Below are 27,524 nucleotides of genomic sequence, written 5' to 3'. Positions count from 1 at the left end.
ATAAATTCTTGTTCATATTTATTTGCCTTCTCATTTTAAATAGTGACAGTAAGCACACTGATCAGGTATTGTGCATTGTCTACATTTTTTATCGGTTTTGACTGACGTCTCACATGTTGTATGCACATTTACCTGATTATTCAATGAGAAGTTGCGACTGAATGTGTGAAATGACCACTGAAAAGCATTACATTTAAGGTGATCTGAAAGATGTTTGATCTTGGGGTATTCATTCACACAATTGAGCTATCATCAGATGCTGCAAATGATTAAATGACAAGCGTGAATCATCTCAAAGCCTTTGTTTCATGTTGAGTCCAGCCTTCTATGTATTTTATGACTCAGATTTGTAGTACGGTATTTACAGCTGATGTTTATTTTCCAAATTATCATTACATTCACATTTTATTGTAATATTAATGCAAAATATTACTACATTTACAGTGTATTTCAGAGAAACAGTTATATCTAATGAAGGAGAAAAATGACACACTGCCTTGCCTACTTTAAATCCATATATGAAAAACATTAAATTGTCTAACATTTAGGGGTAGGAGTTGCAGAGCTTGGAAAAGTTACTTTTTTGAACTACAACTCCCATCAGCCCAATCCAGTGGCCATGCTGGCTGGGGCTGATGGGAGTTGTAGTTCAAAAAAGTAACTTTTCCAAGCTCTGATGTGGAGAAACTGCATTGGGAAAAAGGAGCAGCAGCGCTATAGCTGAGGGTGAATGCTAGGGTGAGCATTAGTTGCCCCTGTACAAGTAACAAAAGGCAAGCTTCACCCTCTTACTCTTTGTTTTGTTCTAGGTCTTGTCCAATTAAAGACAGCAAAAACATCCCTGAAAATGTTTTGCAGTTGATCCAGTCAAGGAAAGGGTGCGCTGCTTTGGCTGCTTACTTGTGTTGTTTGTTTTCTTCTCCCTTGGGTGTAAAAGACAGATGGACAATATTCAATTTATATATATTTTTTACTCTTCTAATAAAATTCCAGAGTAGTGGGAATTCTGTGGAATTAAGTTGAAAAGGGCAGCCGCCATATTTTACTTAAGTTTTTGAAAAACAAGTTTGATGAAGCCATAGTGGCATTCAGGTTCATACCATCATGGTTTGTACCTTAGTAACTGTTTCCAGGCAGTGTAGTTCTGTTGGATGCTCACTATTTGCTTCGTAATTCTAAGTGTTGGGCCTTGTCTGAATCTGCCTATAGATGGCAAGTTCTTCTGGCAATGTTAACTATTTTCCTTGGCTTGGAGTTGAACAGTTTAAATGGATCCACACCAGGCCTTAACAAAATAGGTTATGTACCTCACTGATTCCCAGTAGCAAAGTAGCGTAGATCTCATTCCGGAGCCGACTGAGAACATGTTCACAATCGGGCCTACCACATGGCAGTGGGGGCAGCAAAGAGATCCTACTTTGCTACCTCCATTGCATCCTCGAGGAGCTGTCTGACTGACTTGTTTTGTGTAGTCCGGAGGTTGGACAATCCTGACCAGGGGCAGACCTCTGGAGCACATGGTGTCCAGCTGTAACTAGCTGGCTAAATACTTCAAGGACAAAGTTGCTCGGCTCCGCAGTGATTTAGATACTGCTATTGTGGCAGTTCCAGCCAGGGTGTCCAGTGCAACATCTAACCAAGTATTGTGGGATTAGTTCCAGTTAATGTGGCCTCATGATGTGAACAAGATGCCTGCAGTGATGTGCCTGACCACCTGCTCATTAGATCCTGGTTTTTAAAGCTAGCCAGAGTGGGGTGACTGAATGGGTCACAGGTGTAGTAAATGCATCTTTGTGTGATGCCCACTACCCTTAAAGAGGTGGTGCTGCGTCCACTTCTTTAAAAGCCCACACTGAACCCAATGGAGTGTAACAACTATAGACCAGTCACTAACACCTTTTTTTTTGGCAAAGTTAGTGGAGAAGGTGGTTTTAGAACAATTACAGGTGTTCCTGGATGAGACATCTAGATCCATCCCAATCTGGATTCAGATCTGATTTCAGAACAGAATCAGCCTTGGTCGCCCTGATGGATGACCTTTATAGTGAGATACAGGGAAAGTGTGATCCTAGTACTTCTGCTTGATGTCTCCATGGCATTTGATACCACTGACCATGGACTTACTCAGTGGGATGGATATTGGAGACACTGTATTACGGTGGTTCCACTCTTACCTTCAGGGTTACACCCAGACAGTAACACTGGGTGAGTGTTCTTCAGCCCCCTGGCACTTGTGCTATGTGGTTCTGCACACTACTGTCCAGTGCTGTTCATCATCTATATGAAGTCATTGGGAGCAATCATTAGGAATTTTGGAGCAAGGTGTCAGCAATATTTATCTATAACATCTGCATAAAGAGAGGCTGTGAATGCTCTGGATCAGTGTCTGAGTGCTATAGTAGTGGACTGGATGAGAGCCAGTGAACTGTGCTTGAATCCTGGGAAGACGGAGGCTGTTTGGGTATGTGGCTCCCATGTCTGGGAGATAGGCAGTTTACCTGTTCTGGATGGTGTTGCACTCACTGTGAAGAACCAGGTCCGTAGCCCAGGGGTACTCCTGGATTCACCTTCCTGACTAAAGGCTGTGGTTGGGAGTGCATTTTGCTGCCTTTGTCTGGTTCGTCAGCTATGGCCGTTCCTGGCAGGAATAGTTTGGCATCTGTAGTCCATGCGTTGGTAACCTCAAGGCTGGATTACTGCAATGCACTCTTTGTGTGGCTGTTCTGGGCCCCGGTTTAGAAACTCTAGCTGGTGCAAAATGCGGTGGCCAGATTGCTGATGGGAGCACATGACTGACAACATGTGACACCACATTTAAAATATCTACACTGGCTGCCCATCCACTACTGAGCCAGGTTCAACATCCTTGGATTAATTTACAAAACCCTGAACAACTTAGGTCCAGGGTATCTTGGGGACTGCCTGAATCCTTATATCCCAGCTCGATCACTGAGATCATCTGCTGGAGCGTCTCTGGTCTTCCCCTGAGTTCACAAGGCTCATTTAACATCAACATGAAATCAAGCCATCAGTATCATCAGCCCAGTTCTCTGGAATATTATGCCAACAGAGATTCAGCAGGCACTTTGTGTTTTAACTTTTATGTACCTGCTGAAAACCTTTCTGTTTCACCAGGCTTATGCAGGCAATTAAGAAGATGCTTTTTTCACAACAATTGACCTTTGTTTTTATTGTATTTTTAACTGTTTTATTCTATATTTTTAAAAAATATGTCTTAAACTGCTTTGATGTTTTTAATGAAATAGCAGTATACAAATATTTTTATAAATAAATAAACAGCAGAATCCCGGCCTGTGCAGGATATGTGGAGGAAAGCATACAGGAAGAATATAATTGTCTCCTTTCAGCTCCTTACACAAAACTTCAAAAACCACTGATCTAAACTGCTGTAACAAAGATCCACAAATAGAAATCAATCTTCATAATGCTATGAATGGACTTGACAAAAGTTTTTAAAGTGATTTCTTTTATATCAATTATCTACCTTCTGAATATTAAACATTGTTTCTGCATAGAACCCTGTTTGACTCAAATCACAAATTATGCATGAAGAAAATTCTGTGCATTGCAATTTAAATTGCTGATTAGCAATTTTAAGAACAAGAAAGAAACATTTAGACTATTTAGAACACAAGTAGACAGAAGTGGGAGGGGCCATAGTGCAGTAATAAGTAATGTTTGTTTGTATACAGTCTGTTTTCATCCCTCATACCCTGTGTCTGAGAACCTGTAAAGCCACTGCTAGTCCAAGGTGGTGTTTGGCTGTTTGTATATCTGTTTAATAAGCTGAGATATGAACAGGCCTTTTGCGCACAGCCTCTTCTGTCCTTCCTTCATAATGTGCCTCAGTGAAATGTGGAAATTTCCAATTAATTACAGTTTTCCAGCACAGATGAATTGGAACTTTGATTGCCAGCTTGGAAACAAGCTACAACTCTGCAACCAGCAACCTATGGTTTCAGATCCTCACTTGTTGGGAAGCTGGTAATCGTAGTTTCCAATTTATCAGTCCTGGGATATTATGGTTAACTGGAGACTTCTGCATTTAATTGAAATGCACCATGAAAGGAAGAGAAGAAGCTATGCATACAGGCATACTTCTTCACATCTCTACTTTTTCAGATAAAATAGGATTGTCCAAACAATGGTCTGATTTGATGCATGGCGGCTTCATAAGCATACTGATGCTTGACAAGGGAGTCAAAAAGTGCTAAAGGAAGATAAGGAAATACCAGAGAAGCTGAATGAATTCTCTGCATCTGTCTTCACAATGGAATATATAGGGAAGATACCTCTTCCAGAAAGAAAGAGTTTGAGGAATTGCAGGAAATGATGACAAGAGTCAAGTTATTTATTATTATATTTATTTATTTATTGCATTTGTATACTGCCCCATAGCCGAAGCTCTCTGGGCGGTTTACAACAATTAAAAACATTAAAAACAAATATACAAATTTAAAAACACATTTTTTAAAAAGCAATTTAAAAACACACACTAAAATGCCTGGGAGAAGAGGAAAGTCTTGACCTGGCGCCGAAAAGATAACAGTGTTGGCACCAGGTGCACCTTGTCAGTAAGATTATTCCACAGTTTCAGGGCCGCCACTGAGAAGGCCCTGTCCCTTGTTGCAATCCTCCGAGCTTCCCTCGAAGTAGGCACCCTGAGGAGGGCCTTTGATATTGAGAGAAGCGTACGGGTGGGTTCGTGTCGGCAGAGGCGTTCCATCAGGTATTGTGGTCCTAAGCTGTGTAAGGCTTTATAGGTTAAAACCAGCGCCTTGAATTGAGCTCAGAAACATCCAGGCAGCCAATGCAAGCGGGGATTGTTCATCAGAATGCTTGGAACTGCCTTTTATGCATAGAGATGGTCCATTGACAGGTAGGGATGGAAGGATCTGTCAATTTCTGTTCTTTCTAACTTTCCCAGTCTTAAATTCAGCTCTCCACATTTCTGCAGCAATGTGCATATGTGAAAAAAAATCCTCATGAAAATTCATCAGCATTTTAGTGTGAATTTCTCCTACTAAATACGTTTTTGTACACAGTTTTGACGTATACGTTTTTGCAAGCCATTCCCCCTAATACGCATTTTTGTATGTTATATCCACACTTTTCCCTAATATATGCATTTTGGTAAACACTATTTGGGTGGAGGACCGCACTGCAAAGTTTGGAGAAGTGCAAATTTCAAAGGATGGCTGTGTTTTGTTTCAGAAAGTGCAAATTAAGCAGGTTCCTTTTAACATGAGAACTGAATTGAAGTTCTAGACATTTCTGACAAAATACAAATTGTCCTGCCCTACCCCATTGGAATCAGACTCAGAATCACTGATACGGTTTTCTCCATTATGTTTAATGTGAAATTTAACACTGGAGCCATTCATAGATCAGCTTACAGGTAGCATGGATCTCTGTGACATTACAAGAGATTACTAGGCATGGCTACTGAAGTGAAGACATTGTCTCAGCAACCTGATGTGCCCCCTGGGACCACTTAAATAGACTAAGAGTGGGCTCACTACTTGCATGGGAACTGTCTTGTCAGATCAGGACTGGACAAGCAACCTTGGGCTAGTGAGTGACTCAAGTCTGTTTGTACCTGTGCAACTGCTGGCATGTCCTTGGTGATGGGGGAGGAGACATATCAGCCAGTTCTTCCTCAGGCCCCTTCTCTGGTGTCACCACCTGTTCTTCCCTCCCTGGAGGTGTGGTGGGAAGAGGCACATCAGCTGGCCCTGTCAATTCAACAGTCTCCAGCAGCTTGGGGTCAGGCTGTCACTAACCAGACTATTAAAGTGTTCTCCTGTTCCAGCCCCCTCCCACTGGAGCTCTCCCCAGAATCCCAATCCTACTCCTCTTGCTCACTTTGCCAGGAATTCTCTATGTGGGCCCCTGACACAAACTGAGAAATTGCTGGGCCTGAATGGAATCTATTGGAGAGTTCTTAAAGAACTCGAATATGAAATTGCTGATCTGACAAAACTCAGTTTATTCCTTCTCTGCTTCTTGTCTCTTAATCAATTACTGATCCACAAGAGGACGTCTCCCCTTACTTTATGACTACTGAGCTTGTTCAAGTGAGATACTTTGTCAAAGGGTTTTTGACAGTGTAGGTAAACTATGCCATCTGGATCACTTCTATCTATACGCTTATGGTACTCTCAAAAAATAGACTAGTGAGCCAGGACTTACTGTTGCAAAAGCCATGCTGGTCGTGCTTCAGCAAGACATCTTCTTCTATGTGCGTGTTTTAAATTTTTTAAATTATGTTTTAAATTGTTTTTAAAAGATGTGTTTTTAAATTTGTATATTTGTTTTTAATGTTTTTAGTTACTGTAAACCGCCCAGAGAGCTTCAGCTATGGGGCAGTATATAAATACAATAAATGAATAAATAAATAAATTCTATATTTAACAATGTTTTCCACCAGTTTTCCCAGAACAGACATTAAGCTAACCAGCCTGTAGTTTCCAGGATCCCTTTCCCCAGATCCCTTTTTAAAAACTGGAGTTACATTGGTCACTTTCGAGTCCTCAGGTATGGCGGCTGCTCTTAGGGGGAAGTTACATATATCTCCTAATGGAGATATGTAGAAAGTGAAATCCTGAAAGGACCAGTATTGGGACCTCTGCTTTTTAACTTGTTCATAAATAATCTAGAGTTAGGAGTGAATAGTGAGGTAGTCAAGTCTGCTGAAGATACCAATTTGTCCATTCTGATTGAAACAAAAAAGGATTGTGAAGAGCTTCAAAAGGATCTCTCCAAACTGGGTAAACGGGCAGTAAAATGGCAAATGCAATGAAAGCCAAGTGCGAAGTAATTATATTAGGGCAAAATAAATAAAAATCTAAATTTCACGTATATGTTCATGGAGTCCGAACTGGCAGAAGATGTTGACAGTGTGTGGCAGCTGCATGCTAGGAATCATTAGGAAAGGGATTTAAAATAAAATTACCAATATCATAATGCCAGTATACAAATCTATGGTGCAACTTAGAATGCTATGTACAGTTCTGGCTGCCTCATCTCAGAAAGAAAACTGTGGAGATGGAAAATGTTCCAAAAAAGGTAACCAAAATGATAAAGGGAATTGAGCAACTCCCCTATGTGGAAAGGGTACAACATTTGGGGCTTTTTAGTTTAGAGAAAAGGCAAGGAAGAGGTGATGCAATATAAAATTATGGATGTTGTGAAAAAATGGATAGGTAGAAGCTTTTTCCCCTCATAATAATAAAAGCTAACGACATTCAGTGAAGCTGAAGTTGAATGTTGGAAGATTCAGGATAGACAAAAGAAAGTATTTCTTCGCACAGTACTTAGTTAAACTATGGAATTCACTACCACAAGAGGCAGTGATGGTCACCAATTTAAATGATATTACAGAGGATTATGGAGGCTATCAGTGGCTACTGGCCCTAATGGCTGTGCTCTGCCTCCACAATTGAAGGCAGTATGCTTTTGAATACCAGTTTCTGGAAATCACAGGAAGGGATATTGTTGTCTTCAGGTCCTGTTTGTGGGCTTACTGTAGGCATCTGGTTGGCCACTATGAGAACAGGGTGATGGACTAGATGGGCCATTGGCCCAGGACACTTCTTACGATTACATATTAGTTCAAGGTATTTATCATAATTTTTATGCTTGTACTTTATATAGCTGTGTACATATAAGTAGTCCCATTCAACTAGCCTTGCAAACAAGTGCACAAAAGTAATTTTTCCATACATCTGTCTCCAGTTTGCAGCTCTCTTGGGTATTGCAAATACACTAACTTTTCTCTATGGTTGTTAGCTAGCCAATCATAAGTGGTAGTAAACATGAAAACAACTGTTTGAAATTGTGGGTTACTGAATAAACTTAAGATGTATGAGCTTTATAGAACTGTACAACTGGTTTCATGAACCTAAAAAGGCTTTGGACTTGTGTTTCTCAAACAGCACCCTTTCCCCTACCCTCAACACATACACCATATGACAACCACTTTCAAAACTGATGAGACTTTCAAAAACAATTTGTGATATGCCATTGTAGTCTCCAGTTAAAAAAAGAGAAAGATTTGTTTAAAACCCCACTAGGCATGCCCAAGCTCTTGGTTTGTTGGATCCTGACCTATACATGTTATATGAATGTATATGTCAGTCCTATAAGTAGTCACTTGATTGATTATTTATAGTTAAATGGTCAGGAAAGGAAGTTTATCAAAAGTGGTGGTTTGTTAAGGGTACATGAAATAACTTACAATACAACCCTTTACATGTTTTGTTCAGAAGTCCTACTGTGTTTAACGAAGCTTAATCCCAAATAAATGTGCATAGGATTTCAGTTTAATGTGTATTTTTACATGTTTCCAGTTGCAATTTCAGTGTACCTAACAAGTTATCAGGGTGTTCTCCAAATTAATCTGGGGTACTTGGTCTATACGGAATGTAGTATAGTAGTGGTGCTATGTGCTTAGATGGAAAATTTCCCTCTTCATTTCATGGATAGATAACATAAACATAGCATTGGTATGCTGGATTATAGCTGTTTGTCCAAAATAAGTTTTTTAAAACTTGTTTGACCACAGGCAAAATAATTTTTTATAATTATTTGGTTCATATCTGTGTGTAAATCTACATTGGTAGTTCTATTGGGGAAAATGTTTTCAATTAATGTTGCAGAGCTCTGTCTTCCATGTTACTATTGGTTTTCACTAGCCCCTTGTCTTCCCATTGACAAGGATTTGCCTTAACTTTCCAGTTTGCTGGAACAGTATCTTTATTAAGAGCTAACGTATTAATGTTTTAGGGTCTCAGAACTAGCAACTGCAGATTATTTGTTGTGCCAGAACAAATTCAATGTATATAGGATAGATTGTTTTAAAAATTTTAAGAAGAATTTGGATAAGCTGCTACTACTATATATGGTGTGGATTGGGCTGTGTGCTGCAGAAAGTTATTTTATTTTAGGTAAATGATTGCTTTATGTGTGCACATAAATACAAAGACTTTTGAGATTTGCTGTTTTATTGATAGCAACCACTTAATTTGTTCTTTACTGCAATTGAATAGTGTTTCAAAAGCAAGCTTATGTTGGAAAGAAAAATCAAATGGTGGACTTGGTTTACAAGAGAACTGTGCTTTGTGTGTGTTGATTAGAATTTTTAAGTAATCTGAGAATGTAAGGTCACATTAAAGCAACCAGGCATTATAATATTAAAATGCAGTGAATACATGAAATTAGAAGTAGGAATTACTTTCTGATACCTTTGTAGGCATTCAAATCCGTTGGTGGTGATGTAGAGATAAAAGCATGCAACTTGCGGAGACCTGAGATTTAGGGTCAGCTAGATGTTGCAAGAAAAATGCATGGTTCTCAACACAGTCTTTTCTTTGTAATGCTGGGACACTTTTGCAAGGGAGAGTTCACAGGTGCAGGAGAGGCTAAGTGGTCCTCTCACTCACCAATCTTCCTTGGTAAGTCCACACCATCCCTGCATTCTCTGCTACCTCAGTAAAAGTGGTGGTATGGCCATACGTTTTCTGAGTTTGACCTTGGGCACCGTTTCACCAGATTGAAAATTAACAATGCTTCATACAAGACAATGCTTACTGTGTGACCTGAACAAAGTTATCTTTGTTATAGTACAAAACATTTTATGACATACTAAACTAAAAAAGGGAGAAGGGTCCAATGGACTATGCTGAAATCAGAATAATTATTAATAATAATTGAATTTATATCCCACCCCTCCTCCCGAAGGAGCCCAGGGCAGCAAACATAAACAAAACAATTTCACAAGAAAAAGAAAATCATACTAAAACAGTTAAAAACATTCAAAAGCACAATTAAAATATTTTAAAACACATTTAAAACATTGTAAAATCCAGTTAAAAATATTCTAAAACACAGCTTAAAAACATTAATTTTTCAGTGATCTTTTGGTTGCCAGGAACAGTCCCCTTCATCCATCAAATGCCTGGAATGTTTTCAAATTCAGATGTAGCTCACTGCGGAGGACATTCCGCAAATGGGGAGCCACTACTGAGAAGACCATGTCATGGGTCAGTGTCAGCTAGGCAGTGCTCTGTGGTGACACCACCAAAAAGGCTTCACCTGCCGATTGTAGGGTTTGAGATGGTTGATATTGGAGAAGGTGCTCTTTTAAGCAGATGCCAAACCATTTAGGACTTTATATTCTAGGACTAACACATTGAATTGAGCCTGGTAGCTCACTGGCAGCCATTGCCATGTTTTCAAGACCAAAGACACATGGCCCCATTAGGCTGAGCCCTCCTCCTTCTCCTCCCCCCACAGGGGTCTCCAGAGCCCTCCCCCTTTTGTAAGGATGACACTTAACAAAAATATGTATATGGGAAGAAAATAGGGGAGAATCATGTTTGCCATCTTCATTTCTTAGTATAATTTGTGGGGTGGTTGTAGTGGTGGGAGGGTAGAAAGGTTATGACCATGACTTGTTACTAAATTGGTTGGTAGTTAAGATAGCAAAATTGTCCTTACCAGGTTTTTCCAGTTTTTAATTAATACTATTCTACATGTTGGGGCAAGACCATATCCTTGATGGTAAAGTTCAGCTGTTAAATCAAACTTAGCAACTTGGTAGCAAGAGACAAAAGACTGGATATATACTGTAACCTAGCAGTGGCTCTTATTGTATGGAAGCAATTGTAATGAGTTAGATTGAATGGGTAACGGCTGTAGCTTGGTGGTAGAGCATCTGCTTTGCATACAGAAGGTCCCTGGTTCAATCCCTGGCATTTCCAGCTCAAGTTGGGAGATACCCTACCTGAAGCCCTGGAGCTCCTCTGCTAGTCAGTGTTGACAAATGAAAACCAATGATCTCACTCAGTATAAGGCAGTTTCCTATGTCCCAATGTGGTTTGGTGATGAGCCATCTAGCTGATTATCCAACCTTCAAGTAGGTGGTTCTATAACAAAATATGCATACATGACTGCTCCTTAACAGCGATGCTGTCATCACAGCAGGAAGCAGACTAAATGGACCATTGGCCTGATCCAGCAGGCTGTTCTTGTGTTCTCAACTATTTATTGCCTTGCTGAACTTCTAAAAGTTTTGCTAAGGCTAATTTTCCTTCCTGTAGTTTGAACCATAGAAGACATATGGACAGATAGTCTTTTATCTTTTTCTTTATGACCTTTGAAAACTATCAGTAGGGTGATCTGACTTTTCATCTTAAGGCAATTAGTCATTGATAAAAAAAATGACTTTCAAATCAGTTTCCAACTTTTATATTTCCTGAAGAGGAATCCGTATTAATTGGTGCTTTAATAAATAAACATACCAGTTTAACACTGAATAAAACATTTATACTACACAGGAGCATAGTCTAAAAAGGGGTTGTCACCCTTTTTGGACCAGGGGGCACATTTCAAATTTTTAGAGAGTGCTGAGGGTGCTGGCCAGAAAATGGCTGCCATGGGAACATGGCTTCACACAATATTAGAGAGATTAAGTCATTGCTGTTTCTTCCACCCCCTGGACAACTTCATGTTTACCATGGGAAGTCAGCTATGTCCTGCTGGTTTTGATTGTGGGGATGCAGCTATTAAAGGCAAAAGAGCTCTGTTTGCCTCAATCCCAATCCTTAACCAAAGCCAGGCTACAATCCTTTATCCACTGACCTGGGACTAAGCCCCATTAAACACAAAAAGACTTGCTTCTGAAGTAGACATTATACCATTGTACTGCAAGTTAACAATACAGTGAATTCTTAATGAGTGCTTGGATATCAGCTCCTACACAAGAGGAGACATGCCTAAGCCTATTTGCAAAGTTTTCATATTTTGCACTTGCCATCTGGGGAGGGGATTTTTAAAAACATTTATCTACACTTACTGTGTAATAGTATTTGCAGAAAACAACTTCTAGGGCAGTGGTTCTCAACCTTTTTTGCTCCATTCCCCCCTTTCACCATTGTTCAGAATATAATTCCCCCCTTCCCAAGATAGTCTCTCATAGCGTGTTGACGTTTTGCAAGTGACGGTGGTGTTTCTCATGAGAGAAAAATTTCTTAGTTTATATTATAACAGAATTTATATAATAACAATAAACTTTATTGAATGTCACAGATTAAATTAAAAACAAACGACAATTTTACAGATTGTACATAATCTACAGGACATCACACTTTGCTGAATAGTGGTCCCAATTCCCCCCCTGGAACCCTAAAATTCCCCCCCAGGGGGGAATTCCCCCCTTGTTGAGAACCCATGTTCTAGGGAGTACCTGATCTCAGATGAACCCACCACAGGAAAGATGCATCCTGGTTGCTAGGTAAAAAAGAAGAGCGAGCTACAGAGATTCCAAGGACCACATAAGCAGGAAAAGTGCACTAAAGGAAAGGGAGAAACAGCAATTTAGGACCTTAAGGATTCCTGTTGCCTGATGTCCAGACAATTCACTTATCAATCGCAGCACTGACTTTGCTCATTGGCTAAAAACACTGACGGGTGGGAACAGCCAGTCTGGCTTATTTCACAGAAACCACTTAGTAGTATACCTGTGCATTTTGCTTTGTAACATTCTTTTTAGGAATGCTAGTAAATGGAAAGTAAATTTCAAAGTAAATGGAAGTTCAGAGTCTGGGTTCCCTTCCTGGGGAATACCATTGAAGGCAGGTTCCTGGTTGATGATCCCTGCTCAAAGCAGATGTTAGCTTTCACCCTAACCCCACTGTTAGCGGAGACAGCCAGACATCAACTCCATCAGCATAAACTTAACTGATAAATATGAAATTGTGAAGGCAAGTATATATTAGGCCTAATACTTATCCCAAAGCTTGTTCCTCACATTGAATACTAAAAAATTGCAGCTGATTGAAATTTATTGTGATCAACAAGGCCAAATGTCTACATAATATATTATGAAAGTAATGGCTTGAGACTTGGTTACTCTCAGGACTACCTCCTTCTCTCCCATGAAGCTAACTAGATATTTTGATCGTCCTCAGAGGCCCTTCTCTAAGTTAAGTTTCACCACCATCTGAGGAGAGGCAAGTAATGATCAGAAACGGTTTTTTTTTTTACAGCAGTACACTGTTCCTGGGACTTTCTCTCCAGGGAGGTTTGCCTAGAATTTCTGGTTATTCAGCTTTGTGCCATTTGCACTGCGGAATCTACAGTGTGCATCTTTTTAGGGGAGCACTAGGCAGTTGTTTACTGTTTATGTTAATGAGGAAGGCTAGGCTTTCTGCCCTTCTGAGCACTTTTCTAGAAAGAGTATTGGAAAAAAACTGCTTAATATTAAATTTAGCATGGTAGTTGTAGCCTACCATATGGAGTAATTCCCTTTTGTTGGATACCTAAAATATACAGCTGTCAAAGCCTTCTATGGAATCCATAAGCCAGGGGTGGCCAATGTGTTGCCCTTCAGATGTTTTGGACTACAATTTCCAACATTCCTTGCCATTGCCTATGCTGGCTGATGTAGTCCAACAATATCTGGACGGCACCACATTGGCTACCCCTGCCAAACTGAGGAAATGGATGCAGTTGGATCTAAATCAATCAGGAGGGAATAATTATGGCAGTTGGGTTCTTGCTTTAAATATGCTAATACCTTACAATATTGAATAACACCACTATATAGGTTGACATTCCTTAGTTTCTTTCTTTAAGGTAAAATAAAAAGCCTGGTTTGTCCAATATATCCTGGGCGAGCATTTGTATGGTAGTGGTGTAGTTCAGCTACCTGTCTCCTCTCTTCCACGACATTTATAGTATAACCTATGTCCAGGGTACTGCACACAAACAGCTAGTCATGTGAGGGCCATTTCACTCAGTCTACCCCCCACCCCCATTTTTGTTTGTGTGTTGTTTTCGACAGAGAAAGATTGAAGGAGTTGGGCGTCAGCTTTCCAAATTCCTGTTTAATAAGGGATTATTGGATGGCCAATAAACTTATATTGGAAATATGCTGTGATTCTATTAATGTATTCTCATTAATCTCATTATTCGTTTTTTTCTGCAGCTGAATGGTATTAAAGCTGTGGATGAACCTATGGAGGAGGGAGAACCATATCCCTATAATGTAAGTATGTGTGTAAGTTCATAAAGATGGGAACTGCCATCAAAATAGTTTTAGATAGTTCTATATTTTCGTTGGCAGGCTTGATTTAGCAACCAAACTAGCAGTGAGAGGTAAAAGAAAAGCTATAGAAATCTACCCTACTTCTTCAGCAGGAAGCTTGAGATATTTTTCCTATTTGCCGAAGCTTATTCAGATAGGTGAAGAGTAAGCTGGCTTGAAATCGTTTGTATTTTCAAGATTTGCAGTACTGATAATGCAAATCAAGTAGCATTGTTATGAATTTCTATTCTGTGTGTGTTGGATTCATATCTGATGCTTGTTTAGGGTGGGGGGAAGCAGTATATTGGCAGTATTTGGCATGAATGTCATTTTGTTTCAGTCTCAGGATGTAACCACTGAGTATTATTGTTTTAAAATCTGTTATTGTTACTGAAAGCAGCCTTGGAAATAAATTCTCAAAATTTAGTAGTTCACAGAACTATATTTTGCCTGCCTGCCCGCCCACACAAGCCTGTTAGTCATTTGTGGCCTTAACGGGTGGGGAGGACTTGTTCTGCAAAGCTTCCCTGCCTGATCACTTGGAATAGAACCATTCTTACTTGCCACAAGCAATCCAGATGGTGGCTAGTTACAAGCCTGGTTGAAAGGAAAAAATGTTCTCTTAAAGCTCTTAAGCTCTTTTATCATAAAACACTGAACATTTCCTCATGTAGGCACAAATAGGTTAGAAAAGCTTTAGAATGCTACAACATTTTCTGATAGATTACTTTTGAGGAATACCAGGATAAAATAGTTCAAGTATGTTTTCATCAAATATTTTTGATTTTATAGAAATCTTGTCCAACAAAGAGATATGGCTGATGTTTTGGATTATATTTAATTTCCCCAAAGATGTTGTATGGTGTTGCTTTATTCTGATTTTTATTTAGCCCATAACCATATAATCCAGTTCTAATGACTTAAAAACTTCCAAACTTTTTTCTAATATAATTCAATACAGGCATTTTATTTTTGACACCACTTGTTGATTTCTAATATTTGATCTGAAAGCAAAGCTTCCTTGGTCCTTTGTGTTGCATTGTCCCTAACACCAGGACTGGCACCTTAGGCTGCAATCCAATACATGTCTACTCAGAAATAAGCTCCATTGGGTTCAATAGGATTTACTCTCACATAAGTGTGTATTGGATTGCAGCCTTAGTGATGTACTGTTGGGTCTCAACTTTGGATTTGTTGGCTTCAGAGTAAATACAAGCTCTTTGGGGCAGGGACCTTTCTTCTTTGGTTTATATTAGTGCTATATACAGTGCCTTGCAAAAGTAATCAGACCCCTGACCAATGCTCTTATATTACTGAATTACAAATGGTACATTGTAATTTTGTTCTGTATGATATTTTATTTTGAAACACTGAAACAAAATCAATTATTGTAAGGTGATGGTGGTTTTAAAATAAGATTATCATACAGAACGAAATTATAATGTACCATTTGTAATTCAGTAATATGAGAGCATTTCAAGGGTCTGATTACTTTTGCAAGGCACTGTATAGTGACTATATAAGCAATAGTCCATGGAATGTTTAGCCTGGGAGATACAGTGCTATCTTGGATGTTAGGCAAGCATGATTCTAAATATTGCAGTTTGAATGTATGTGCTTTTGTGATGTCAAAATATAAATGCTCCGTTTCCTAGAATAAAAGGTAGGTGACGACCTATCTATCTGTTAAGATCAGCCATTCTTAAAAAATCCTAATACGTGTATGTATTTTGTCAGACCTGGATTATATCTGGTCCTCAGCATCAAGTGTATATTTAACCTTCCCCAGCCTGGTATCCTTCCATCAACTCCAGCCAGTATGGTCAATGGTCGGGGAAGATGGTAATGATAGTTCAACAACATCTGAAGGTCACTAGTTGGGGAAAGCTGATTTAGAGGATGTTGAACTTTCACAGTTCCTCTAACATCTTCCAGTGCATCTTGTATTGTGGCACTTGTGGCGATGAAGCTCAGCTGATGTGATGGCATTAAATATTGTTTACAAACATTACAATTACTGAGGCAACACAGAATGCTTGCAGGACATACTTTGTGAAGGAAGGGAAAGTTGTTAGTTTGGCAGTCACTGAAACTTAGACAAAAGACAGATAAAGCTGTCTGTATCAGACTGAATATTGGAAAGAAATCCCATGAGATAGGGAATCTGTGAGACATGTCCTCAGTCCAGCTCTCAACATTAATAAAATGCAATGAATACATTAAAAGCCATAGTCTTAACATCATAACACCACTGGTACAGCTGGAATAGGAGCAGGCATGTTTTCTTTGCCTTCCTTCCTCTCTGTGTCTCTGGGATCATTCTCACAGGGGTACTTGGTGGGTGAGGAGGCAGTCTAGTGTTGTCTTTGCCTGCCTGTGGGAAGGATTGTGTATCAGAAACTGTGAAGTACTTTATAAATAAGCACTAGCATTTTGTTGCTTTGGGAAGCACATCCCTTATCCCAGCATGTGTTATCCATTAGGTTGGCCAGGAGAGTTTCTGTGCCAAGACCAGGCCTAAAATCACACTGAAATGAATCTAGACGATCTGTTTCATCCATTTGCTCAGGTACCTTGCTTAAGAAGGAGGTATCTGTGGATATTTCTTTTAGGAGCTGAAGGTTGATTAGAATCTTCAGAGTCCAAGGAGAGTTTCTTCATTAGTGATCTTGTAACAGTTTCCTTCAAATATGCTGATGACATCCAGCTCATATAGTTACTAAGCTTCCAAATACTGCTATCTTGGCCGTAAAGCAGTGCCCAGAAGCTATGCCTAGGTGGACAATGGCTAACAGATTGAAGCTGAATCCAGAGAAGTCAAAAGTGATGCTAGGCATTCCTATGATGTGTTTATGTCTTTTATGTATCACTTAATCTATCATTAGAGGAAGGCAGTGGTAAAAATGGAAATAGACTGCCTTCAAGTCGATCCTGACTTATGGCGACCCTATGAATAGGGATTTCATGGTAAGCGGTATTCAGAGGGGGTTTACCATTGTCTCCTTCGGAGGCTAGTCCTCCCCAGCTGGCTAGGGCCTGCTCAGCTTGCCACAGCTGCACAAGTCAGCCCCCTCCTTGTCCGCAACTGCCAGCTGGGGGGCAACTGGGCTCCTTGGGACTATGCAGCTTGCCCACGGCTGCACAGGTGGCAGGGGACGTAACCCCTGAGCCACTCACTGGGGGGGATCTTTAGCTGGCCCTTGACACCCAAGAGACACGAGAGGGGATTTGAACTCACAGACTCTGGACTCTCAGCCAGGCTCTCCTCCCCACTGTGCTATACCAACCACCTCTGAATACCTCTTACCATGAAAACCCTATGAATATATCCAAAAAGATTCATAGGGTCGCCATAAGTCATAATCAACTTGAAAGCACATAAACAATAATTACTAGCATTTCAAAGCGATGTACATAAAAATAAGCCATACAGAAAATAAAACAATAAAAAATTACAATGAAACTGAACACGACTTTAAAATGCCTGCTGGAACAAGAAAGTCATGTGCCTGAAGTTTATGGGGTTGTAATTTCCCCAATAGAACAGGTTTGGAGCCTGGAAGTTGTTTTTGATCCAGCTCTCGCTTTTGATAAGCACCTTGATGCTGCAGCTAAGAGTCTTTTGTAACAAAGTGCAGAAGAGATAGGAAAACTGAGGTGAAACCACATCATAGCATTGAAGAATGGCTCTATGATGGGGATGGGGAGGAGCAGGAGCCAAGTGACAGGGTAGTTAAAGGAAGTGGAACAGACCAGGCAGTGGGCTATAAATCAGGAACTTCTAACTTTTAGTGCCAGCACCCTGATGAAGCCAAGCAGGGTCATGTCTAATCAGTGCCTGGATGGGAGACCGCCTGGGAACCATATGTAAGCCTCCTTGGGTTCCTATCATGAAAAGAAAGGCGGGGTATAAATGTAATAAATAAATATTTTTAAATGGAAGTAGTATTATCTTCCTTGTCTAAACTAAGCTCTACAAATTCCTGAGATTTTATTTAACAAACAACAAAATACCACATGCAGTTACAGATTACATAACAATGATTACTTAAAGCAAGAGTGAGGTTGGTGTTTATGGATCAGAGGGCAGATAGATCAAGTTCTCCAAATAAGGAGGTGAAAAAGCTGGAGGACTTGTTCATAGTTTTGTTGCTCAACTGTGGCAGCTATGGTAGTTTGTGTCATCTGGTTTCTTGGCTTTAAAGTCAGGGTGGGGGTAGAAGAAGAAGCTAATAGTACTGTGGGACCGGCTTGACTACCTGCAGCTGAATTGCTGCAACATTCTGGACTGCACCCATCTGATCTTCATTTGTTCTGTAAGCATTCCAGATTGTGACATCGTAACTAAAGGGCTGCAGTAGAAAAACTGAAGGATTTTGACATCAGCAGATCAAATGTGTAGGTGGATGAAATGCAACTTGTGATACCAGAAAGGAAGCAAAAAGTTAATAGAAGTTTGAAGATCTGTAGCTCAAAGAGTGAAGGGTGCAGAAGACTACATCTGAAGCAAAAGTAAAGTGATTGAGAGCACTAATACAGTTGCTCAACACCTTTTTCCTCTCCCTGAGAATTATGTTGTTCTTCTGTCACTGCTGCCCACACTAAACAGCAGTTGATGTCCAAGTTCTTTTCAGTACCCTTATTGCTACTCAATATTTAGGATTCACTAGATCTAGTTTTTCGTATTAATGAATATACAGGGAAATATGATTAACAGCACATGGGGTCAGCCAGGACCCAGCGTGTTTGTATTTATTTTCGTTGTTGTTATGTGCCTTCAAGTAGATTTCGAATTATGGTGGCCCTATGAATCAGCGACCTCAAACAGCATCTATCATGAACCACCCTGTTCAGATCTTGTAAGTTCAGGTCTGTGGCTTCCTTTATGGAATCAATCCATCTCTTGTTTGATCTTCCCGTTTTTCTACTCCCTTCTGTTTTTCCCAGCATTATTGTCTTTTCTAGTGAATCATGTCTTCTCATGATGTGTCCAAAGTATGATAACCTCAGTTTCATCATTTTAGCTTCAAAATGTATATTGAATGCTTCCAGTCTGGGCCATTGTTTAGTTTTCAATATTTGTTGACAAATTTTTGTTAAAATTTGCACAGATTCAGTCTCAGTAGCTTGTGGCAACTCTATTGATATGCCATCTGTTCCTGGTGATTTGTTTCTTCCAAGTATTTTAAGAGCAGCTTTCAACTTACATTCTAAAATTTTGGTTCTTCATCATATGGTTCCTCTATGAATGAATCTGTCATCTTGCATCTCTTTTATATAGTTCTTCAGTGTATTCCATCCATCTTCCTTTTATTTTATCTCTGTCAGTCAGTGTGTTCTCCTGTTGATTATTCAACATGCTTTCCCTTTAATTTCTCTAATCTTTTGGAATCTTTTTGGCCTCTTGTTCTACCCTTTTTGTTGTCCTATTTCTATACAATAACTACTATAGTAGTTCTCTTTGTCCCTACATACTAGCTGTTGTATTATTGCATTTATGGTTCTGACCATGTTTCTTTCTCCTTTTGCTTTTGCTTTCCTTTTATCTTTAACCATTTTAAGAGTTTCATCAATCATCCATTGAGGTCTTTCTCTCTTTTTAACTAGAGGTCTTTTTGTATTGTTTCCTGATAATGTCTCTGACTTCACTCTATAGTTTTTCTGGTTCTCTATCAACTAAGTTTAAAGCGTCAAATCTGTTCCTTATTTGATCTTTGTATTCTTCTGGGATATTATTTAAATTATGATTGCTTTGCCGTTGTTCCTTAGCTTTACTCTGATTTTTGATATTACCAGTTCATGATCTGTACTGCAGTCTGCTCCTTGTCTTGTTTTCGCAGAAAGTATGGAACTTCTCCATCTGCTACCAATATAGCCAATTTGATTTCTATATTGTCCATTTGGTGATGTCCATCTTTTCGGTTGCTCAAAAAATGTGTTTGCAAGAAACAAATTATTGCCTTCACAAAATTCAATGTCTTTCTCCTGCTTCATTTCTATCTCCTAAGCCCCATATTCCCACAATTTCTAGTTCTTCTCTGTTCCCTGCTTTTGCATTCCAGTCCTCCATGATTATCAGAACATTCTGTTTTGGTGTGTAATCAATTTCTTCCTGTACTTCTGAGTAAAATCTCTCCAATTCCTCTTTTTCTGTGTTTGCTGTTGGAGCGTAGACTTGGATGATGGTTATGTTAATAGGTTTCCTGTTAAATCTCATTGGTATCACTCGCTCAGATCTTGCTTTGTAGCTCCTAATTGCTTTTGCTACATCACTTCTCACTATTAAAGCAACCCCATTTCTTTTTAATTTCTCATTTCCTATATAAAATACTTTGTAGTTGCCTGATTGAAAATGTCCCATTCCCGTCCATTTTAATTCACTCCCGCCAAGTATTGTAATGTTGATACGTTCCATTTCTTGCTTGACAATTTCTAACTTTCCCTGGTTCATGCTTCTTTCATTCCATGTTCCTATTGTGTACATCACAACTACGAACTCACCTTTTGCATCTGTGCACATCAGCCTCTGGGCTTCCTTTCAGCTTTGACCCAGTGGCCGTCATTAGTCACAATGCTACTCGTGCTTGTCCATTGTTCTTCTCCAGTAGCTCGCTGAGTGCCATCTGACCTGGGGGTCTCATCTTTCAGCACTGTCTCAAGTTGCATTTTGGATACTCTGTTCATAGGGTTTTCATGGTGAGAGGTATTCAGAGGTGGTTTACCATTGTCTTCCTCTGAGCCTGGATGCATCTTAGTCTGGTGTCTCAGCTTTGACCATTCCACCTCGGGTGCCCCTGCTAGGAGTCTGCCTAGACTCCTGACGGCATCGCTCTCAGCTTTTTTGACACATTCAGACCCCCTTACCACGTTAAGGTGTACATCCTAGAGGAGGCATTTATAATATAGCAGAATATTATATCATTTCTGCTGACCAACGTGTATGAAAAAAGTTTTTCTGTTAAATTCTTATTTAATGATCTTTGTCAAGTTCCACAGAAACCAATTGTGATGTCAGAGGATAGTGACAAGGTGGGAAATGGACATAAAAGCAAATGAATGACTAAAATATTTTTTCATGCATATGTTCAGATTTATTAAAATTTGAAAGCATTGTTGAATGTCGTGTGTGTGGCATCAGTAGCTATTAACGACTTCCTTAGGGCTGATTGGTATGACTTCTGTTTTTTCTGTCACTAGGCAACATGAAAGCTAGCATTTTTAACTGCTTTTTTCTTAAGAGAAGGATGCATTTTTAATATTCATGAGAACAGTACTTAGATGCCTTCTAATCTTATGCAAGAGAAAGAATGAGGTTCTGGTGTCAGCTTTTTTATACACTGTGAGTTTTGAGCTAGTGGTGTTTATATCTTTAATGCATGGTTGGAGGCAGCTGAGTACTTCAAAAACAAAGCAGATTTGCTGTTCCATATCTTAAATGCATCACAATGTGAAAATATAAGACATCTTGCGTTTATATTTCTCATCATGAGGAACCAGAGCATTCAGTACTTGCTAATGTGTCTAAAATGTTTTATGCATATTGCAGCGTTAACTTGCTTTCTGAGTTAATAATTGTCTATTGAAAGGCGGTCAACAAGTGTCTGGAAGTTTTATATATATTCATTCTTTATATGTTGCACTGGATATGTAGCTTCCACAGTTTCTTAATTTTATTTGGAGGCATGGCTAAACAAAATGGGGTTGTTGGTTGTTGTTTTTACTTTAATCTTTGTATTAACAAATTTTATTAAATAAAGACATACAAGAATAAACAAAACAATGGTAACATTTTAAAACCTTATTGGACATTTGTTTGTAACTTACTGACATTACAAAAGTTAATAAGGGATGTTCCATCCTTGTCTCTCTTATTCTGATATAACTTGTTTTAGCCATTACAGTATATTCCCATATTTTTACTTGCCATTCCTTCATTGTGGGTATGCTGACTAGCTTCCAGTATCTTGCACAAATTACTCTGGCTATTGTTGCCATATATATACAGATCTGTCTAACCTGAGGGGTATCTTGTCAGCACTGTATATTAGAAGACCTTTGTTAAGGATCTATTGTGAAGTATATTCCAAGTCTTTTCTACTTTTTAAAAATTCATTATTTTTGACTTGCATCTTTCCAACATTCCTCTTTTTTGCATAGTGACATTCCAGCTTTTAGGACTTTTATTTAGTTTGCTAATTGTCAGAGGGGTGATAAGCCATCCTGACACCAATTTAATACAACAGTTTTTAATGTTAATGAGAAGATATGGCTGTTTCCCCACACCCACGACATGTCTTTAACCCACCATAACATATAGGGTTCTATTTAACCAACTTTTACTCAGAGTAGACCATGACTAACTTAGATCCATTAATTTCAATGGGCCTACTCTGAGTAAAAGTTAGTTAATTACAACCAATAATCTTTAAACTTTTCTAACTTAACATTCATATTGTAGTAAGATTTTATAAAACTTGTGGAAGATTTTTTAATGTGTTTTGAAAAGGAGATTGCTCTCAAATGTAAATTTAGTCTCCAAGTGTCTAAATATACTCTGATTTGAAAACAGTCAAAAGATAGAGGATTAATACAACATAATTTATTCTTAATTTCATTATAAGGCAAAACTTTCTCATGTCAATTAACAAACAAATTCTAAGATGATGTTGTCTGTTATTAGTATGCTGCCAAAACTTCCTGTAGCTGCATGGGAGTGTTGCTGTTGTATTGCTTTGTTTTTATAGTATAATATATACATATATATAAATATTTTAACATTGTAAGTTGCCTGGAGACCTTCGTGTAACAAGTGACTAATAAATGTAAACAGTAATAATAATACTGTTGGGAACCTGTGCTGGATTGGAACTACAGTTACTATCCTCTTTCTCAATGAAATTTAGTACATCCATATTGTGTAGAGTTTGTGGGCCTTGCTATGAAATACACACCGTACAATTAGCTTAATCTGCACATGCTGTGAATATACAAACTTATCTGTTCTTGTTATTCTATATACCTGTGGATAAAGTATTTGGTGAGACCTGTTGATGGCATGAGCTGTAGCCAGCACCATGGGAGGGAAGGGAAGCAAGCAAACCTGCCAAACCAACCCCTCCTTTTTGTGAACTTCTCATCATTGCCACCAAATGGATATATTTGTTTTTCTCTAGCTCCTCTACTAAACAGCCCTTTAACCTTCTGAGCTTAACTTGGACCAACCTACTCATAAAACTTAGTAGAGTGGAATGGCACTTGGACATGGGTTGATTAACAAAAGCTCCAACCATTTTTTTAAAGCAAAAGGTTTTAGTAAGGCAACAGGTTAAATAGTATGATTTTTTTTAAAAAAAAAAACAACTTGTTACAGTTCAAGTAGTTACCATAAAAGTAAATAAGTAAATTAAAAAAAAAAAAGTCCAAGAGTTGCAGGAAAAGTCCTTTATAACAGAACTGTAGAAGACGGAATGGGGAGTGCCTTATGTTATAGGTTAATCCCAAGATACTTCTAAAAGGGTGGTTTTATATAGATCCTTTTATGAAAAAATGAAGTGCCTTCAAGTCGATCCTGACTTATGGTGATCCTATGAATAGGGTTTATATGGTAAGCAGTATTCAGAGGGGGTTTACCATTGCCTTCCTTGGAGGCTGAGAGGCAGTGACTGGCCCGAGGTCACCCAGTGCGCTTCATGGCTGTGTGGGGATTCGAACCCTGGTCTCCCAGGTTGTAGTCCAACACTCTAACCGCTATGCCACACTGGCTCTCTCAGCATCACCTAGTTATTTGTAAGTTAGCATTGACAAAATGGTTGTTATGCCTTATCCTAAGCAGTCACTTGCTGTTTGTAAACACAGAATGTATAATATTCTGAAAGTCTGATAATTTTCTAAAATGTTACATCAACAACTGTTTTTGTAGGTATCATATGAGCCAACAGTATAGCAGGGCAAATAGAAGTGAATGGCTGAATGTGCTAATATCCACTATGGCTCTCTAGGGGAAGGGCAGGAGAGAGATTGCCTTACCTTTCAGAACATATTAGGAGTTGGAGTTATCCTTTTTTCTCCCAAACTCTAAAAACTGTTTGACTGAGGATTGTACATGCATGCATTTCGTCATACTGCTTTGGAATATCCCTGGCAGCAGAACACATTGTGCAGATGCTTGAATCTTCCATAGGAGGAATAATAGTGTTGGCAAAAGGGACTTAAGTGTAGTGTGCTTCCCCACAGCCAGTATAAGGATTTGTTGGGCGGGATGACTTCAGGGAATCTATGACTATGTCTGTGAGAGATCTTGGGCAAGGGTACTATCATATGCAGGATTCCCTAAAAACAGGATCCTTTCAGCAGAAAGAGGAACAGTCTGCCACCAAAAGGATCATAGGGAACTGAATTATCCTCCCCCTCATGAATTTTCCCATTTTTCTTCACTTTTTTTGATCATTTGTGGTAACTCCACTTCTAATGTATTATTATGATGTGGGAGAGATAGCTCAATAGTAGAGCATATGCTTTTCATGGAGAAGGTTCCAGGTTCAATCTCTCACTTCTTTAAGTAGGTTTGGGAAATACTCATGGCTAAAATCCTGGAGAGCTTCTGCTAGTCGGAGTAGAAAGTACTGAGCCAGATAGACCAATCGTCTGACCCTGTATAGGACAGGTTCTTAGGTTTGTTTGTGTATACCCCGTGCTTCTAATTGTGTGTGTAGTGGAAAGGTTTATGGTATACAACTTGGCCTCAAGATTTCAAGAGGAGTGTGGGGTGTCCTGCCCCTGCCCAGCACATCAGTGCATTTTTATTACAAATGGTGGTTGTGTGTAGTTTTTAGACGTATATGCACCTGTATTTTTAACGCACTAACTGTAGGTTTGTTATACATAATAAATTATAAATAATTTGCCCGTTACAAATAGCAATGTATACAACGAGAACAGTGACGATTTTTATTTCAGTGGCTGTTACTATTCATTCTGTTTTGAACAGGATGAAGGAAGCGTGAAAGAGATACCTATTACCCACCACGTGAAAGAAGGATGTGAAAAAGCAGATCCTGCACAATTTGAATTACTTAAAGTCCTTGGTCAAGGATCATTTGGAAAGGTATGACAAAAATAGAGCTTTCTTCCCCTAAACATTGTATTGCATGTCCTAATTGATTTCTAGCTCGTTCATACATCTGAAGGCATACTTGATTTGTGTTGTGCTTGATGCGAGTGTAGTGATCTCTCTATGTCGGGCAGTTCCCAAACACTTAATACATTCTCCATCTCTTTCACAAGACATTTTACTTCTTTGAAACTGTTTTAGCCATTTTGATGAAAAACAGTACATTGTGCTTTTGGTGAAAGATGGAAAATACATATTTGATTTGTTGAGAGTAAATGATTAGCTAGCATAATTGAAAAACTATGAAAGTGTGCTTTAAACACATGTATGTTCATCTGCTGTACTACTATTCAAACGTTGAAATATGTGTTTTTGGAGGGAGTTTGTAGATTCTTCAACCCAGCTTAAAGATTGTTAATGCGTGTTTTATTTTTCATTAGCAGCTTCATATATTTTTCAATTCTACTCTTACACTGTATTACATGGAAAAGTAAAATGTGGATGGGGTAGAAATACGTTCATACGATATGAACATTTTATACTGATTTCTAAATTGGTGGACACCAGCAGAGACTGGTGGCTCTGATGTCAGTGGTGCAGTGAATCCGCCCCAGGTTTTAGTCTGAAATTTCAAGGAGTTATCCAAGGTGCTCAGCAGCTTGGACAGTTCCTTGGAAGTCTGGACAAACCTAGAGCAGATTCACTGTCCATTGACATCGGAGCCACCAGCCTCCACTGGTGGACACAGTAACTGTAACATTAGTTGCATAATATTGATAGGCCCGATGCAGAAGTTAACTTCTAACCATTGATAAAGTTCAGAAGTTTCCCTAATGCTCCTCTTTCCTTCTATCTCATCTTCTTATATGCCTTCCTTCCCACTCAGCTTTGAGTGTTAACCATGGTATAAAGTCACACACCAGTAGTTTCATTAATCACTGTAGATTCCAAATGGCAGCTTGCAGTTGTTAAAAGCTGGTTTATTTATTTGACTTGTTAGTCTCTTGTTACCCAAATATCTCCATACATATTAAAAACAAATATAAATGCATAATATTATAAAACCATACAACAGAACAAATAATCCTTATAACAACCACAGGAAGCTTGGGAACACACTAATACCAGAAAGCAATATTCTTTCGACGAGGTGCGCCTGGCGCCAACAGTTATCTTTTCGGCGCCAGGTCAAGGCTTTCCTCCCAGGCATTTTAGCATGTGTTTTTAAATTGTTGGGTTTTTTTAATTTTTAATTTTTTTTAAATTGTGTTTTTAAATTGTTTTTTGTGTTTTATTTGTATATTTGTTTTTATTGTTTTTAATTGCTGCAAACCGCCCAGAGAGCTTTGGCTATGGGGCAGTATATAAATGTAATAAATAAATAAAATAAATCATTTCAGTCTATATCAAATGCTTGGGAAAAAGCTAAGTCTTTACCTGACACTGAAAAGATGTCAATAAAGGTGCCAGGTGGATGTCACTAATTGGTTTTAGCTGAAATACCTGGACAGGGATAATGCTATATGCTATATCATGGTTAGCTTAAAAAATGAAAGGGAAGGGGTTGGGGAAAGAGCATATGAGCCTGAGGAATGTACCTAATCCCCAAAGCATAGCATGATTTGACATTATTAGCCTCTACATCAGTCAGAGTAAATAACTTAACAGTCATTTCTAATCTTGGGAAACTTTTGTATTTCTAAATTCCTGGAAAGAAGCCAAACTAACACATTTTACAGGCCTGCAAATTATTCAAGGAATAAGTAATACTTGAAAGCAAGTATTTTGTGTGGTTCTTTGTCAGTCCCCTTCTTCTTCTCTCAGAAAGGTAGTGATAGCTCACCCTTTATCTATCTATAATATTTTTGTAAGCCATTATGCTGTCACACAGCGTGTACGGCAGCATTGCATGTGGGCACGATGGAGGGATGTGGTGGGTGTGAGGCAAATGAGGTGAGGGTTTGAGGGAAGCAAGGATGACAGGTGAGCAAGGTAGATGGGGGTGGCATGAGGTGGGTGGGGTGGCGCAAATAAACAAGTTGGGTGAGCAAGCTGGTTGAAGCCTGGGTGAGTGGGTGCAGGGAGTGGGAGGCTGCTGTGCAGCCTAGGGGTATAGCCTAGGCATATGGCCTTGGCAGTGGGTGGGACACCAATGGGTGGCTTAGGTGTGCTGCATAGCGGCAATGTTTGTCCAGGGTGGCACAGGGCAGTGGCAGCACAGGATGATGGTGGTGGTGGAGGAACAAGCAACGCAAGGGGGTTGGTGAAGGGAGTGGGGTTGCCTTAGGGGGTGAGAATTCACAA

General features: G+C 39.2%; 1 protein-coding gene across 3 annotated transcripts in view; it reads left to right on the top strand.

Annotated features, from left to right (window-relative positions):
* RPS6KA6 (ribosomal protein S6 kinase A6) overlaps positions 1–27,524 on the top strand; it is an 88,311-nt gene that overhangs the window by 7,159 nt on the left and 53,628 nt on the right. For all 3 annotated transcript variants that reach the window (XR_009759267.1, XR_009759268.1, XM_061598222.1), the window contains exons 2-3: positions 14,012–14,071; positions 25,098–25,214. Coding sequence is in view for 1 of the 3 variants with exons in the window: in XM_061598222.1 (XP_061454206.1) it covers positions 14,012–14,071; positions 25,098–25,214 (177 nt within the window). In the remaining 2 variants the exon portion in view is untranslated. The remainder of the gene's footprint in view (positions 1–14,011; positions 14,072–25,097; positions 25,215–27,524) is intronic.

The sequence above is a fragment of the Rhineura floridana genome, chromosome 16, assembly GCF_030035675.1.
Source record: "Rhineura floridana isolate rRhiFlo1 chromosome 16, rRhiFlo1.hap2, whole genome shotgun sequence".
NCBI classification, from domain to species: domain Eukaryota; kingdom Metazoa; phylum Chordata; class Lepidosauria; order Squamata; family Rhineuridae; genus Rhineura; species Rhineura floridana.
This window is presented reverse-complemented; position numbering and strand designations above follow the sequence as displayed.